Below are 16,097 nucleotides of genomic sequence, written 5' to 3'. Positions count from 1 at the left end.
CACGCTCTGCACCTCCCTGTGCTCCCGGCGCACAGACACTTGCTGGGAGTCTGTGAGTCTCCATGTAAACAGGTCAGGGCAGAATTTAAGAGTCCTTCTCTCCTCTAGCTGAGCCCCAGGCTGGAGACTGGAGCCGGACCTGTGAAAGCCCAGCCGGCTCGCTGCTGGACCTGCCCAGCACACCCGAAGCAGCAGGCAGCCCCACACCTCGGAGGCTGGTTAAACCAGCTGGGCGCCGGTGGTTTAGGGCTGTGTTGAACTGCCTGTGTGCCTGGGTAAGGAAGGCTCTACCAGACCTTAATTTTGTGCCGCACAGCTGGATCTTGCCGTCTTCAGGCTCCCTGCTGCTCTCTGCTGGTGCTGTGAATGCGGGATGGCACGCTTTTGAAAATAAGATACTCCGCTTTTGACATATAGCTTAGCTAATGTATTTTACATTCACCTTAGCCATAGTCAAGACTGCTGTCCCCCTTAATGCTATCTTTACCTCATTCTGCAGATACAGTTTGCATGGTATGTTTGGTTAGTTTACAGGTTTTTTTAAGACGCAAACCAGAGCAGAGAATTTCTGCTCTGTGAATATCACAGCACTAAAATCCTTTAGGAAATGTTGCTTTATTCTGTGCTGAACTTTTAACTTTTTTTATGTGCAACTTAGAACTTTTCTTTATGTGTAAGCTCTTTCAGGCTTTTGAGAAACAAATACTTCACTCCCTTCTGGCCGGTGGGAACAGAAAGCAGTTGTAGGCTTTGGCCACTAACACCTGCTTTCTCTTCCCATCCTCTACCTCCCCAGCCCTCAGTTTCCCTGCTTCTTAATGCTGAGCCTGACCCATGCATGGGATGTGTTTTGAGGCCCTTGTTTGAAAACAAGTTTGTGAGGAAAAAGTATCAGGTTTTTATTTTACTCATGGATATATTTTGATCATATTATGGACAGTAAAATATCAATTGGGCATTTGTTAATCTACCAGAGAAGTCACTGCCTGAAGAGAGGAGAATGTAGGACGTTTTGAGTCTGAATAGATGAGAAGGCTGCATTAGGTGGTACAGTTTGTTTCTGATCAGTCTCTCTAGTTGCAAAAGGCTGTAATTGTACAGTAATTCACTGGTACCTTATTTCTAAAATCCCTGCTGATGATTCCCACCAGACAGACTGCTTTGGTAAGCAGCTCATTTCACTAACTCACAAAAGCTACAGCAGAGAGCAGGGCGAGGACGAAATGAAGCAGAAGTGATTTACTGAGCAAGCAATGTCATCACTCTGCTGCACATCACGTCTTTGCAGGATAGATAGAAATTTGTTGGTTGGTCTTATCTTACAGAACAAACAAGATTAAGTGGCAGAGACACAAAAAGCAGTCCCGGCTCTCTGGGACCAAGGCACATTTGCAGATGTGCATTAGATCTTTTCCTCTCTCTGGTGGCGTGTGCTTGTTGGCAAGAGAGTATTTTGGCGTGCTGTACATCTTCTAAACAGCTACCTGCTCATGGCGTGTGTTTAGGTAATTGAATCAGTTACTTCCAGTTTGCTGTCCTCCTTATTTATAAAGCCTTCCCTTGTGAATTATGTGAAAAATGTAACGGTTTTTACTGGAAAAAAGAAATCAGGTTAGTCTGACTCACACCATGGGCAGTAGCTGGAGTAACAGAGCTAGAGGAAGCCACTGTGCTGTGAAATTATAGAAAAGTGTGTGAGCGTGTGTGTGCACACGCTGCACTCCAAGGAGAGCTCTGGAGCAGCTGGAAAACAGGAAAAATTACATTGTTATAATCTCAAGGACAGCAAAGTGACACTGTCATCCCCACAGGGCAACTGCTCTTTGGCTGTTACTAGTCCAGATTAAATCCCTAGGTGTCCGTACTCATCGCTTACAGTTAAGTCAACATTTGCCTGTTGCTTGAAAAAGTGCTCTTCTCATCTGAGCTTGTTTTCGTGACACAGAATTCTCTTTGGTTTTAAAACTTTAATAATAAATGATATTTTAGAAAAACAATACAGCTTCTGTACAAGGAAGGGCATATTGCTTGCAGCTATTTGATTTCTTAATTTAAAATTTCATTTTTTTCCCCATTTTAATGTCAGCATTGAGGTATTTGCTAATGGGAGAAGCAGTATGTCATTAGATATTCTACCTGATCTTCCTCCACCCAGTTTTGCCACCACTCAAAACAGGGGCAAGCAGCAGCCTGCCCTGGATGGCTTGTGGAGTTCAGTGCCTTGGGAAGTGATCAGATGGCATCTCTGTAAGGATCTCTGTCTTCTTGGGAATGAGAAATGCAACTCCTGAGAAAAAAAAAAAAAAAAAAAAAAGATATGATAAATGCCAGAGAGAATACACAGAACGAGTTGCACCTGATTTCAAAACTCCTCCTGCAGGTTTTGGCACTCTCTGCTGAGTTAAAAAGACTGATCCCCAAAAGCCATGAGAAAAGCACACTGAGAGAGCGTGTCTGGGAGGGAACAACCCTCCACAGAGAGGATGCACTATGGGCTGCGTAGATGCTAAGGATATTGCATTGTCTCTTTGCAGGCAGGGGTGGATGAATGTGGGAGACTGCAGCAGCTCTGCCTTCAGCTCGGGAATATGTGCACTGCTTTGGGCAGTGCTAATGGGAAACCCAGGCTCAGCTAAACTCCTTCAGCAAACCTGTACCACAGAAGGATGGCTTTCTATTTGCACATAGCACAAGAGGACTCATCTGGCAGTAGAGCCCATGAGCAAATACCACTGTACAACTAGCAGATTATAACAGTAGCTTCTTAAGTGCTAACTGTCATCTGAATTTCCTGATGGGAGAGTCAAACCTCTTGCATCAAAATGTAAGGGCACAGGAGCCAGGATGTAACACTTCTCCCCGGGCATGAGCCCCATCTCTGATGCTGCTGACAGAGCCCTGAGAGCAGCAGGCAGTGTGGTGGTCCCCTCAGCCGCAGGGTGCACACAATGCACAGCAAGTGCATTGCTCCTTAGCAGCAGCCAGGTTTGACTGGGTAATCTGGCAATCTAAGTACTGTGTGCAAAAAATGAAGAACTTTGATCAACAATTTTTATCTTAACAGGCTTAACTTGAAACATGCAGTGTGACCAAGTGCAGTAAGAACTACCATAGACCTCAACTTTTCAGTCTGCCTTGATGATTTTTAAACACTTTTTCTAAAGAATACTGACTTCAGAAGACAAGGACAAGTAACTGAGAATCTACAATTTCAGATTAACTGTTCCTTCTTCCACATACCTTACCTAGAAGGTGCTTGCATTGCCCACATGTGTCTACACATCAGTTTTAGGTGGCTTGGTTTGCTTGCTGCCATGCAATAGTCATGAAAGACGCCAAGGCAGAGCAGGACCCAGATGATTCATGAGTAAGAAAAGCACAGAGGAGCTGGGGCGAGATAAGATGTAGCTGCATAGAGGCACAGGGACATAAGATACAGGCATAAAGTAAGATACACTCAGATCCAGAGGAGACTGGGTTTTTCTTTGGTCCATTTTTCTGAAAGCTGCTTGTTTCACCCAGTATTTATCAAAGCTTTTGAAGGGCCAACAAGCTGCAAACAGTAGACAATGGGCAAGCATTTTCTTGCCGTAGAACAGTGAGGCAATTCCTTCTGCAGAGCTCCTCACTGCTGAGAGAGAAGCCTTTGCTCCTTACATCAGCTGCTTGTCTTTTGTTATCTGAGCCTATCTCCTCTGTAACTACACTACGTAATACCATTGCAAATCTCTCTCTTGATGTTTCTTCTTTACAGAACACTGTTACCTTGCATGACGTGAGGGTGAATTTGCTGTATACGACTTGATTCAACTAGTTGATTCCTCTGTTAGCAATGACCTGTTAAGAGATGAAGTATGAAGTCAGCATGAGCACCAAAACACCAGCCCTGTCTGAGAACCCCCACCAAAATCTGTGTGCCCTACCTGGGTTTCTCTCTGCTCAGAGCTCCCGTGGGTGTAACAAGCACAGGGAGAGACAAGAGAAAACTCTGAGGAAATCAGAAGAGGGAACTGGTCCTGATTATGTTGATGACAGCTCTTTATCAACTAATTTCTTGTAGTCTTCTAGCCATCACCATCGAAAGTCTGCATGTTGTTTACAGCTGAAGTAGATGTCTCCCACTGCTCCTGAAAACTGAAGGATCATTCCTGTAGTAATGAAATAAGAAACACTGACGTTCCAGGCTTTTACCAGGTGATATGACTGCAGTCCACATTACAAATCTGAGTTCAGAATGACTTCCTAGAAGCCAGCAGAGTTGTTCCAGCTTTAAGGCTCTCTCAAAGTTATTATTTTGGCACATTTGTGGCTTTTTTTTCTCACAATGATTTGAAGTGATGGCTTGTAGATTTAAAGTGTCCACTCAACGTTCTTCATTTTCTCTTTTTGTTTTAAAGTATATTCGGTGCTGTTCGAACTGGTGCTTATATGCTGTACATTTTGATGACCAAAGGCCTGAAGCAGTCAGTGTGTGACCAGAGTTTTTACATTGGACCTGTCAGCAAATTCTGGGCATATGCATTTGTGCTAAGCAAAGCACCTGAACTAGGTGAGTACCCTCTGTCTCTTTCTCTCCCTGTGCATATTTAGAGTAAAAATGTCTGTGCAGGAAGCACAAGAAGGGTCTCAGTGCAGCTGAAACCTCATTTTAGCCTTAGAAAAAGTGGGAAAACAAAACCAGCCACAAACTCTCCATGTTTTAGTCTCTAGAGATTAAGTCCAGCTTGGCTGAAGTTAGAGCCACGTGCAGTTGAATAAGACCATTCCCAGCCCAGGAATAAACGGTAATGATTATACATAGCAGGGCAGTCAAGAGGTAAGAGCAATCTGGTCCACACCTCTTCCTTAGCTACTCATAGGCAAATACGAGTAGTGTAATTGAGAGTCGCTCACCCCGCGGGTACAGAAGTGAAGGGTGGGCTACAGCAGCTGTGTCAGCAAGAAGCTTTGAGGCAGGTTCTGCCTGCATTCTGCAGCACTCCTCCTTAAATACATGTGTAGGCGTACAATTATGAACAGTAACGTGCTTCCTCCCTAAACATTGAAAGCTGTGGCTGTCTGCTTCCTCTAAATAGAAACCAATTTCCCATAATATCCCTAGCTTTTCCAGTCCTGATTCTTATAAATGCCTGTCTCTCCAGCAATTTTTTTTGTAAGTGTACTTAGGATATACATTCCAAAGCCAACTTAATAGCCAGTCTGCATGTGTTCTCATCCCGTGGTTTATTAGTGTAAGAAAGGGTTGTTTTAATGGGAAAGAGGAGGCAGTGATTTAACAGCCCTCCAGCTTTCATTTCGGAGAATGCCCTTACTAAACCTCAAAGGGCTGCAGCACTGACTGTGTTTGGGTGTAGAGCAAAAATAAGTCTTTACCTTTCAGCAAAGAATTTGATTCAGCAAATTACAGGACAGCAATTCATCACCATAAAAACTGGAAAGAGACAGACACCAGTTGCCTTGCTTTGTCAGGATCCCTTGGTTTCCTGCTGCAAAAATTACTGCAAAACCACAGAAATTTAGTTTTTGAGTCTGGAAAATATCAGCTAGAACTGCACAGCAGCAATAAATTGAACATATGATTACTTATGAAAATGTGAGTCAACATCTTGCAGTTAATTAAGTAAACATTAGCGTTATGGCTCACTACAAACCTTGGGCAGACAGTGCAATTTTAGTTCCGCTCATCACTGATATTCATGATTTGGATTTCCTGGGGTACATATACATGGAAATAAGTCCCCAGATTCAAATATTGAGGTTCTTTTTGGAAACAGAAACACTGTCTATAACAGTAGAAAACAAGTAGCATACATATATGCATATATCTAATTTAGATGTTGAGTGCAATCATGAGAAGCAGAAGGAAGGAAAAAATACAAAAGAAAATTAAATTTACTTCTCTACAATAGCAAGATGAATTTGCAGGAATGGATGTGCGTTTCAACGTAAACAAAATTTCTTTCTAGAAACCTTTTTTCTGGCAATTACAAACCTTTCAGTATTGCAGGCTGCATATGCAAAAGCTTTATGCATAGTAGCTTAAAAGGCTCTGCTGAGTTTAACTAGGTTCAGTTTCCAGGTAGGCGTTTGAATTGGATGACACCGTGCCACTTCCTCTTTGGGTTTTCTGCTCTCTGTTGAGCTGCGTTTCTCTTCTAGTCCCAGAATATAATGGACAGTCTCACAGTCAGAAATGATACACATACATCCACCAACCTCACCTCAGGCTTTAATGGATTATGTTTACAACAAAGGGCTACCAAGTAAACCCATGGAATTTTCAGGTTATCCACACAGGAAAATGTGGATACATTGGTTTTCCAAAGATTGCGTAGAGATTAGAAGCCAAGCTGGCTCTCAGATCAGACAGGCTCTCAAATGTAGAGTGGTTTTTCATGTTCCAAACCAGTGTATACTGCAGCAGCAGTAAAGGGAAGAGAGCGCCGCAATGATTGTGGAATTGTTCAATATGTTTCTCATTCCCCTCCCTCCATTTTTTTCCTTTTTGTTTTGTTTTGTTACAGGTGATACAATATTCATTATTCTTAGGAAACAGAAGCTCATCTTCTTACACTGGTACCACCACATTACTGTGTTACTTTATTCGTGGTATTCCTACAAGGACATGGTGGCTGGTGGTGGCTGGTTCATGACCATGAACTACGGAGTACACGCCGTTATGTACTCTTACTATGCCTTGCGGGCTGCTGGCTTCAGAGTCTCACGCAAGTTTGCCATGTTCATCACCTTGTCGCAGATCACTCAGATGTTGATCGGTTGCGTGATCAATTACCTGGTCTTCTCCTGGATGCAGCAGGGCCAGTGCCATTCCCACGTGCAGAACATCATCTGGTCCTCTCTCATGTACCTCAGCTACTTTGTGCTCTTCTGCCATTTTTTCTTTGAGGCCTATATCGGCAAAACCAGAAAAGAAAAGAAGGTTGACTAGTGGTAGAAACGAGACAGAAGCCATAGCTCAGGGTCATCAAGAAAAACAAAATTATAAGAAAAGAAAATGGCACAAGGAAAAACATATATGTATGGTGCAGCTAAAACTTGGCAGCTTAGGGAAAGTTAGCTTGGTTTAACCCAGTAAGTTTATGATCCTATCATGGTGAGGACTCACTGAATTCTACTCTATCTCAAAGGACTGCTGATGAAAGACAACTTCCTTCTTGTACCTGTCTGCTCTAGAAAAGAAAGGAGAAAAGAAAGAAGAGAAAAAAGAAAAGAAAGAAAGAGAGAAGAAGGAGAAGATAAGATAAAAGGAATAATGTTGAGGGGGATACAAAGTACATTAAATAAGCAGTGTGTTTCCCCAGGGTGGAGGAAAGACTTCTATTTAAACAACAACAACAACAAAGTTTCTAAATCCTTTCTAATAATTTTCAGTGTTAAACTTGAACAAAACAAAGCAGAGAGGTGACAAAGAAAACAAAAAGAAAACAATCTATGATGACCGTAAGATTGCAAAATTAAATTATTTTCCATAAAAGGTTCATACCTTTAGCCAAAATGAAACCCAAAAGGATGTTTCCTGCATGGAAAGTAGCTGAACTCCACACTGTGGTCATGAATGGAAAAGAGAAGAGCTGATTTCTCTGCTGTGTGCTCTGCCGGGGGAGCAGATCTGGGACGCAGTCACCTCCCTCAGAAGGCAGGAAGGAGCAGGACTTTTGCAAGAGCTTAATGTGAAAAGATGCACCGTTGCAATACATATCTCAGAGAGTGCATTTTCCAAGTGCATTTTTCAGTTAAAGGCAAGGAATTTCTGCAGCAGGATAAGTCATCGATCAATATTTACTAAATTACCAGGGGCTAATAGCAGAGGGATGTTCATGAAGGAGAGGGAGACAACTCCCCTCACGTGATTTTTAGGAAATTATCTGTTAATTTAACCCACAGCGAGACTGAATTAAATAGGGGAAATCAGAAGAAATCCTAGTTAGTGAGAAGAGGGTGACGTATCTGCCCACTGTTTTCAGAACAGAGCCCTGTGGTACAACACGTATTCTGTATTTTTGTGCACCCAGGGTTACCCGCCTGGGTGGGAAGAGGTGGCAGGACTGCACCACATTGGGTAACACTGTGCTTCTGCATCTGCCCCCGGGCAGTGCAATGATGTTCAAAGTGCCCTCCTCTGGTCATGTGGAGATACTACTACAAAACATACTTGGAATAGGTTTTTCTTGGGATTTGTGTAGGAAAAAAAAAAGTAGTCTACAAGGAGTAATTTTGCTGCAACAGCTTAACTCTAAAGTCCAGAGAGATTTATCCTTCATTAAATACCTATCTCTCTCTCTCTCTGCAGAATCTGTACTGTAACATCAGACTGACCACTTAGGAAGACACTCTTTCTTCTCTGAAGTCAGCTACAGATATAAGGAGAAATGTATTTCACTCTGAACCTTAGAGAGTTAGTTGAGAACAGCCATATTCTTTCAAAGACAAGTAGATCGCATTATCTGTGCTATTCCAGTCCTTACGAAGCCAAATAAAATGTGTAAGAGTTCCTAGTATTTCAAAGACGCAAGTATGTAAACTTGATGTTAAATGTGTTAATGTAGTATTCTAAATTGTATCAGTTAGGTAGTTTAACTAATCAATTAGAAGAACTAGATCAACAAAATAGGGACTGCTGTTCTGCATAGGATATACACACACCTATAACTACACCCATATACACATTCTGTGAATTGTCAACAAGAAAAAAAAAGCCCAGTGGCAGAGAATCACGTTTCCTGGCTAATGCAAAAGATTGTCATTAACTTTCTTGCTTTAATTTGAGATTGTACAGTACAAAGGATTTTTTTTAATGATTATTTTTAGCTTTAATTGTGCTGTCATTCATGAAACAGAGCTGCTTTAGTATCCTGTTAAGAGATGACAAGGGCTTTTGGTGTCTCATTATATACAAAAGAAAAACAAATAAAGTTACATTCCATGTTATGTGAATGGTCTTACAAATCAAAAAGCCTTTGCAGGCTAAAATCATAATTATAACAAGCAGAAAATGAGTTTACATTTGTGTTATTTAAGTTATTGATGTGCTGACGTTTTATGGTACACAACAAATAGCAAAATGTGATATGCAGTAATGAAGCTATGATACTCATTAATAGGACTACTGTATACGTGGAAATATTAGACAAAACCAATTAAATGTGTAAACCATTTTGTTATACAGCTTGGGAGCAGATAATTATAATGCTGAATAAGCCTTTTTCCTCATGCGTAATTTTGCCCTGGCTAAGAAGCAGGTTCAGAAGACCAGTTAAGAATGGAAAAGGCAAAATTAGAGTCGACTGTGATTAGATGAAAGCTTTGGTAGAAGCCACCATTGTGCCATTTAGACCCCCAGTCCTGTTCAAATAAAGCAAGAGGGGGTGGACATGGTTTGGTGTCTGGAGCTGAAGCTGGAGCAGAAATCTTGGACCCTGTGAAGTCAGTGGAGGCTTTTCTGTGCGTAGGACAGACTCAGTGTGCCAGCCTTTTGTCTGAGCAGAGGGGCAGGAGCCGCACACATCTCCTGCTAATTTGGGGCTTATAGTTAAAAAAGCCCCATAAAATTTATGGATAAGAAGTGATGCCAAAGCAGGACAAGGACCCGCAGCCTAGGTTATAACACAGGCAGAAAACAGGGTGGGTTGCAAACACCCTTCTGTGTTCCATACACTGTTTTGCTCAGTTACAGAAGAGAAAAAAACCCACAGCTGTGCGTGCTGGATGGCAACGCTGGCAATGCCAACACTGACTTCAGCAGAGCGAGAATTTCACCCACTCTGACCCAATCCTCCCAAAGCCCTCACAGGTGCCCCTTCCCCATTCCCAGTGCCCAGTCCCCACTGTGCCCACTGCCCCACCAGCAAGGGACACCATCCTGACCACCCGGAGGTGGCTCCAGGGCAGGAACCTGCCTGAGCAGTGCAGGGATACCCGGGGCCTGCAGGGGAACCAGCATCCAATTCATCGGGCATCCTGGCGGATGACTAGGCTGCAGGCAAGTGTATGTGTGGGGGACGGGCAGCAAGATCAGACACATAAGGGACGGTGGTAAATTAGGGTACATCTGCCGTCACCCTGGGAATTGGCTGTCACGCTGCCATTTGCTTCAGGAGATGACACGTCACACATGCGTTTACACAGGTCCTATAGCCCTCTCCTACTGTACCACTGGACTTTTCCTCTGAGGTTTTCCACAGGAGTCAAATGTGGTAACTGGCATTAAAGAAACAGAGGATAAGGCCAAAACCAACATATGCACTGTTTTTTTTTTCCGTGAAAAAACTCATGAATGATAGACATCACATTTAACCCACTCACATGTATTTAAACACTGAGCCAGTTAACCCTAACATAATGACACCTCACAATATTCCAGCTGTTCCAACCTATGAGCCACAAGATACAAACACAGCTAATTGGATTCTATGTATTTTCCCTGGTTTCAGCCTTGGGGTCACACTTTCAAATTTTTCTGTCCACTACCACCCCCCTTTTTTTCCCCAATTATTTTAAATAAAGCTATAATTTTGTTGCATTCTCACACATCATAGGGAACTCAAACTTCATGTAATTTACCAAGCACTATAGGACCTGTAACAACCACCACAGATGCTGGAAATGCTGTTATGGGATTTGCTATTAAAGTCAGGAAAGTTACACTGGTGATAAGGTCAGTCTGCTAAGGTCAAAGTCTGTGTTTTGTGTTTTGATACATTAATCCAATGTAGTGAAATAAAACCAGAAAGGTTGGTGTAGATTTATGCTTAGGCAGCTGTGAGCAGAATTCGGTTCCTCCTGAACACTACTGTTGTGTGCTGAATGCTCTGAGGAAAATATTTTCAACTACTTAGTGCAAGAAAAAAAATGTGGGTAATTCTGCAGCCTCTTTAAATTGTGCCTGTGATGAGAAGGAAACTCCTCATGCTTCCAGACCTTGTGTAACTCAAAGTCACGAATGATTTATGTCTGGGCTCACTGATAACACCCAACTAAGAGCAGTTGGCTCCAAAAGAGACCTCTCACCAGAATCTCACTGCAGACGGATACAAGCTTTTACTTACCAGATAAGGGCCAAAGCATGCCAAAGGAATCACTCGACAGAGCCGAGCTGGGGAGGAGGAATAAAGTAGTGAGCGTAAGTTGCAGGAGAGACAAGGAGGGAGAAGGAGAAGGTATTTCCAGGCTGAATGCTCCCTCCTTGCCAAGGTGAGGCAAGGCAAAGCGGGAGTTGCGGGGACTGACTGGTGCTGGGTGCCCAGGATGGGGTGGCCAGTGCAACAAGGCTCCTTGAGTGCAAACGTGGGTCTGGGGATTTGTTCAGGGGAATATCCACGGTGTAACAACTTGTGAACTCCAAGGCCTGGATGTATTTCATTTTTCTCTCCTGAAAAGAAAAACCTGGTTTAGTTGAGAGCAATGGTACCTCAGGGATCAGTATTCAGGTGGTTTTCAGGCAACAAAGAACAGAAGGCAGCAATTACTGTGCCCGTGAAACAGCAGCCTTTGTAGGCAGTGCCAGATATAGCATCTTAGCCCAGTAATATCTCTCGTAGTTGTAGTCTGTCCTGTACTGCAGAACCAGTAACAGATATATAACATGTTTATATACAAATCATAAATACAAACATACTTTAGGTAATAAAAATGGCTTTGATCAAGGAAGAAATCACAGCAAGTTGCAGACAATACTGGGTAAATTCAGGACTTGGACCAATGTCTTCTAAAGTGAGATTGTTGGTGAGATGTCCTGTGGCTTGGGTGATCTTTGCTCCAGCCCGCTGCAGCCCCATTGCAGAGGGCGATGCGAGCCCTAAATCCCTTTGTGTTCACTTAGAGGTGACATGAACCACTCGGGGCACCACTCAGGCCCTGACGTGGACCTTTAGTCATATTTTCCAGCCTAGCGTCAATGAGTCCTCTGAAAGGGAAGAATTACAACTCAGAATTGTCAGTGGGTTTCTACTATTTTATTTCAGTACATTCTCCATTCCATTTGTTTTATTAAAAGCTAACTAAAGGACAAGTCCCTGATCCTGCTGTCATAAACGCCTTGTTGCTGTCAGTGCAGCTGTACATGGGCACAGAAACCTTTTGCTTGCAGGGGGAAAGGCAGGATCAGTGCCTTGTTACAAACTTATTTTCTAGCAGAGCAAACACCACAGGGTAGGATTTGATTTCTTAAATTAAACCAACTGCACCAACACGAATAAGGTCAGATCTGCACAAGAACTTGACGGTTAAGGAGAACCAGGGCTCTCCCTGGTACATTGTAAAGCTCAATAAAATTCTGCATGAAGTGGGGTTAGAATGTATTTCCCAATGGGTATAAAATAATACTCCCCTGAAACAGTGACCTTCCTGAGAAGTCTCACTTCTGTCCAGTCCTGCACAGCTTCAAGCAGGCCTGTCTGCTGAAAAAACATAGCTCTGATTGACTTATCTGCTTTCTCAAAAGAGCCACTACATGCTTTAGGCTTTTTGGAGCCTTAAAGTTCAAGCTAGATTTATATTCAGAAAAAAACAACCTTAAATATGTGTACAATAACTAGGAGAGAATAGTATGAGAAATATCTTTATTTTACCATTTTCAAATGGCTATTTCACTACATAAAAGGAAGTTTTTATTTTTATTTTTTTGGAGTATATTGATATTCCAAATAAAATTTTAACTTTTGGTTCAAAATAAAGTCTGTGTCTGTGTTTTGTTAATCTGTAACGTCCATTTCATTCTCTATACTGTCACCAAGTCCAGCCATTGAAAAAGAGAAGCGGTTCTCCAGCTATGAGGCCACAACATGGCTACTCTGTGGTTCACTTTGCAGCAAATCTCTACCAAGTCCATGTTTTCATGTACTACACAGAAGCATTATATGGGTTTTGCTTTGTATGTGTGCACATGCATTTGTATGATATGAGTACATATCACACAGATAAAGAGTGCTTGAATGTCCTGTTTCTATGTGCTTATACTATGGAAGTCTTAATCTCTGCATCTCTGGTTAGAACCAAAATCCCTGTCCATTGTGATACCTTCTGAACAGGGGAACATGCAAGCACAGCAGCACTCACCAGCGAGCCCGTTCCCAGCCCGTTCCCAGCCCTGGTTTCTGAGCAAAGACGGCATGAGCTGGAGGTGGAGGGAGAAGGGTAAAGCAGAGCACAAAGCCCACGATGGGCATGCAGGAGGCTGTGAGAGACCTTGGTGACCTGAGGATTAGTTTGGGGACCAGCCCAAGGAGCAGCCTGGAAGTGGTGCAGCAAAAGGCAGGAATTGGATATACAGACTGGGAAGTGATGCCTATCATCTTCAGGATTATCACAGGCAGCGCAAAAGAGGAAATGTAGCAAAGCGGAGTGGGATTTCTAAGGTAGGTACAGCTCTGCTGTTGGGGACAACTCTAACAATAACTGGGGAAGAAAAAAACAGGCCATGAGCAGTACAGGATTGTTTCAGGTTTACAGGAGAAACTACATTTCCTTGGCTCCACTACCCAACTCTCTGTGCTTCTGACAGCTACCTGTGAGCCAGACTGGATTACATCTGTGTTTGAGGTAGGATTGGAGATGAACCATGTAAATCTTGCTTTTGTTAAGATTCTGTGAAAAGCAAAGGGGTACAGCTTTTGTGGACATAGTACACACTAGTACCTTTGGCAAGGCAGTGGGTAGGGAGTGTCACCTGTTATACCCCAATCAGAAGTGAGTTCTTCTTTCTAGTTTCCTCTGTCAAGGGGCCATGACTTTCAATGACCTTGTGCAGAAAGTCCCCAGCAGAATCAGTCATTCTGATATCCCACCAAATGTGGGCTGCCACTTACCCAGAAAGATGGTATCAGGACAAGAGAAATTGTGTCGTGCTTGTCCTTCAGCACAGCGTGGCCAGGCAGGTATCCATCATCACGTGGCTCTACCAGTGCTCTGTTGTCACCCCAGCAAGACGAAACGTTTCCTGGCCTGGTGAAGATGCCAGGCAGGAATGCACAAAGCCAACCCCATGCAGGAGCCACACCACAGAAGGCGAAGCAGGGGCCATGGCTGTTGCTCTCCTGCCTCAAGTTCCTTCTCTCCAGAGGTGGTATTTTGGGGAGCAAGGGGGTATATAACTTCCTTCTGCCAGCTGGACCTGGAAACTGTAAAAGTAGTATTAAAACTTTCTGGAATTTGCCATTTCAGGAAAATGCCTCACAGCTTTCATCACAAGTTTGGATCCTAAGCTACTAGGTTTTCAACTTTCTCGGCCTGGACTTCAAGGGAAGCTTAGTTTTGTTCTTGTGCTAACTCCTCTTCCTATTTCTTTGGCACCAATATTTAAAGGAAACTTTGAAAAAATTATCTTTGTTTAAGACTGAAAGGAAAACAACCTCTGTTACTGCTTGGGACAAGCTTGATTCCCATGGGGGAAATCATCAAATAGATGCCAGGATTTCCTTGCCAAAAGAGAGCATGGCTGGGTGAGAAGCAAGCAAGTGGGCTGACAGACCTGTTGACAAGGACATTTAGTTCAGGCACAAAGCGTATGCAAGAAATCGGCCTCCAAGTCTCTTTTTTTTTTCTGAGATGCTTTCCAACTGAGAAATATTATGTCCTTACCAGCATCAGCTTCCTTTTCACTGCATGGCGTGAAGGTGAAGTCTCACGCCAGCCTCCCATCCTGTGCCAGTAGCACAGGTCAGCACAAATCCCTGCCCTGGCATCAGAAAAGCCTCACTTCTCACCACCAAAGCAACGCGTACTGGGGGACCATCCACCTCCCACAAGCAGAGCCTGTCTCACTGAGTCCCTCAGCACAGAGGAGCCACAGCAGCAGCCAGGGCAGGGAGGAGCACCGCGGGCTGGAAAACCAGCCCTCAGTTTCGGCAGCAGGACTTTTCCTTCCTAGAAATACATTTCATTCCTAAAAGCTTGGCTAAAAGGGGAGGGCGCTGAGCCTAAAATCACAGTGTGCCTAAGGCTTTGCTATCACAGCTCGGGAGGAGAGGAAGTAAATGCTGCAGCCAAGCTCCCGAGGTAGTTATTTCGGAGGAGCCAGGAGGCCCAGGCTTGCTATAATAAGGGAAAATTAATGGCTTGGACAGGCTGCCTGCAAGAGGAGACTGAGCAAGGCAGTGCGCGAGCCTCTGAGGGCACTATCAGAAGGGCTTTAATTTGGCTGCCCTGATGTCACTTTATACTCTGTCTCATGGTACTCAGTTACAGCATGGAGGAAGCAACACTTCCTCAGGCTCTGGAAAGGGATTGTCCTATGTTCACATTTGTATGAGCTTTCAAGTATGTGAAGGGATATTCATGCAGTGAGTTAGCACTGATGGGAGGAAATGCAGGATACTCAGTGGGGACATGGCAGGAAGGAAGAAGTGTTTTCTCTTATATATTCCTTTTCTTCCTTCATACATAAGCCTATTTGAGTAATTCTGGACAGAATTTGAGGGGAAAAAAAAAAAATAAGCAAGTTCCCATCAGGAGCACTGTTATAATGAGCTTGTACAGAGGAAGGTATGGAGGAGATGTAATTCTGAACAAGCTTCCACCACACAGCATGGCACTCTGTGATCCGTGAGCGAAGCCTACAGTTAGGCAATGTGCAAAATACGGGAGAGAAAATGACTGGGAAAGTACCTGACTTCCAAAAGCTGCATAGCTTCTAGAGATGAAAATACCTGTTTGACAACCCTCTCAGGCAGTCTAATAAGGGGAAAAGTCTCCCATTCCCCAAAATTCCTGCTTAATAGACAAGAGAGCTGATAACAGGTGGGAGCTAGAAAATGAGTGAATAAAAAATATATGTGGCAACAGTAATTTGGATGCTCCATGGGACACAGACCTGTGTGCAGAGATGCTGCTAAAAGCAGTGTGGGTCTGGAAAGTGATAGCTGCCCTGTTTTTCTTTTGCATGAGTGAAAGCAAAACTCCTGAATTTGCTAATCAGCCTACTTCACCAGATAGTAAAATGTCAGTCTCTTGGATGAAAATTTACAGCCTTCAAATTAAAAAAAGAGCCATGTTTATCTTCCTGCTTCCAGACTTTTCTCAATGGAGTTCTCAGAAATTCTGGAAAAAATGGTTAACTAAACTGATTTTCCTCTCTAAATCCT

The 16,097-nt window shown here is 43.3% G+C and overlaps 1 protein-coding gene across 1 annotated transcript in view; it reads left to right on the top strand.

Annotated features, from left to right (window-relative positions):
* Positions 1 to 8,949, top strand: part of ELOVL6 (ELOVL fatty acid elongase 6) — a 76,584-nt gene extending 67,635 nt beyond the window's left edge. The window contains exons 3-4 of the mRNA XM_082050942.1: positions 4,398 to 4,549; positions 6,525 to 8,949. Of these exons, the coding sequence (XP_081907068.1) occupies positions 4,398 to 4,549; positions 6,525 to 6,949 (577 nt within the window). The 3' untranslated portion in view covers positions 6,950 to 8,949. The remainder of the gene's footprint in view (positions 1 to 4,397; positions 4,550 to 6,524) is intronic.
* Positions 8,950 to 16,097: the final 7,148 nt, after the last annotated feature.

The sequence above is a fragment of the Streptopelia decaocto genome (assembly GCF_964273445.1).
Source record: "Streptopelia decaocto genome assembly, chromosome: 4".
Taxonomy (NCBI): domain Eukaryota; kingdom Metazoa; phylum Chordata; class Aves; order Columbiformes; family Columbidae; genus Streptopelia; species Streptopelia decaocto.
This window is presented reverse-complemented; position numbering and strand designations above follow the sequence as displayed.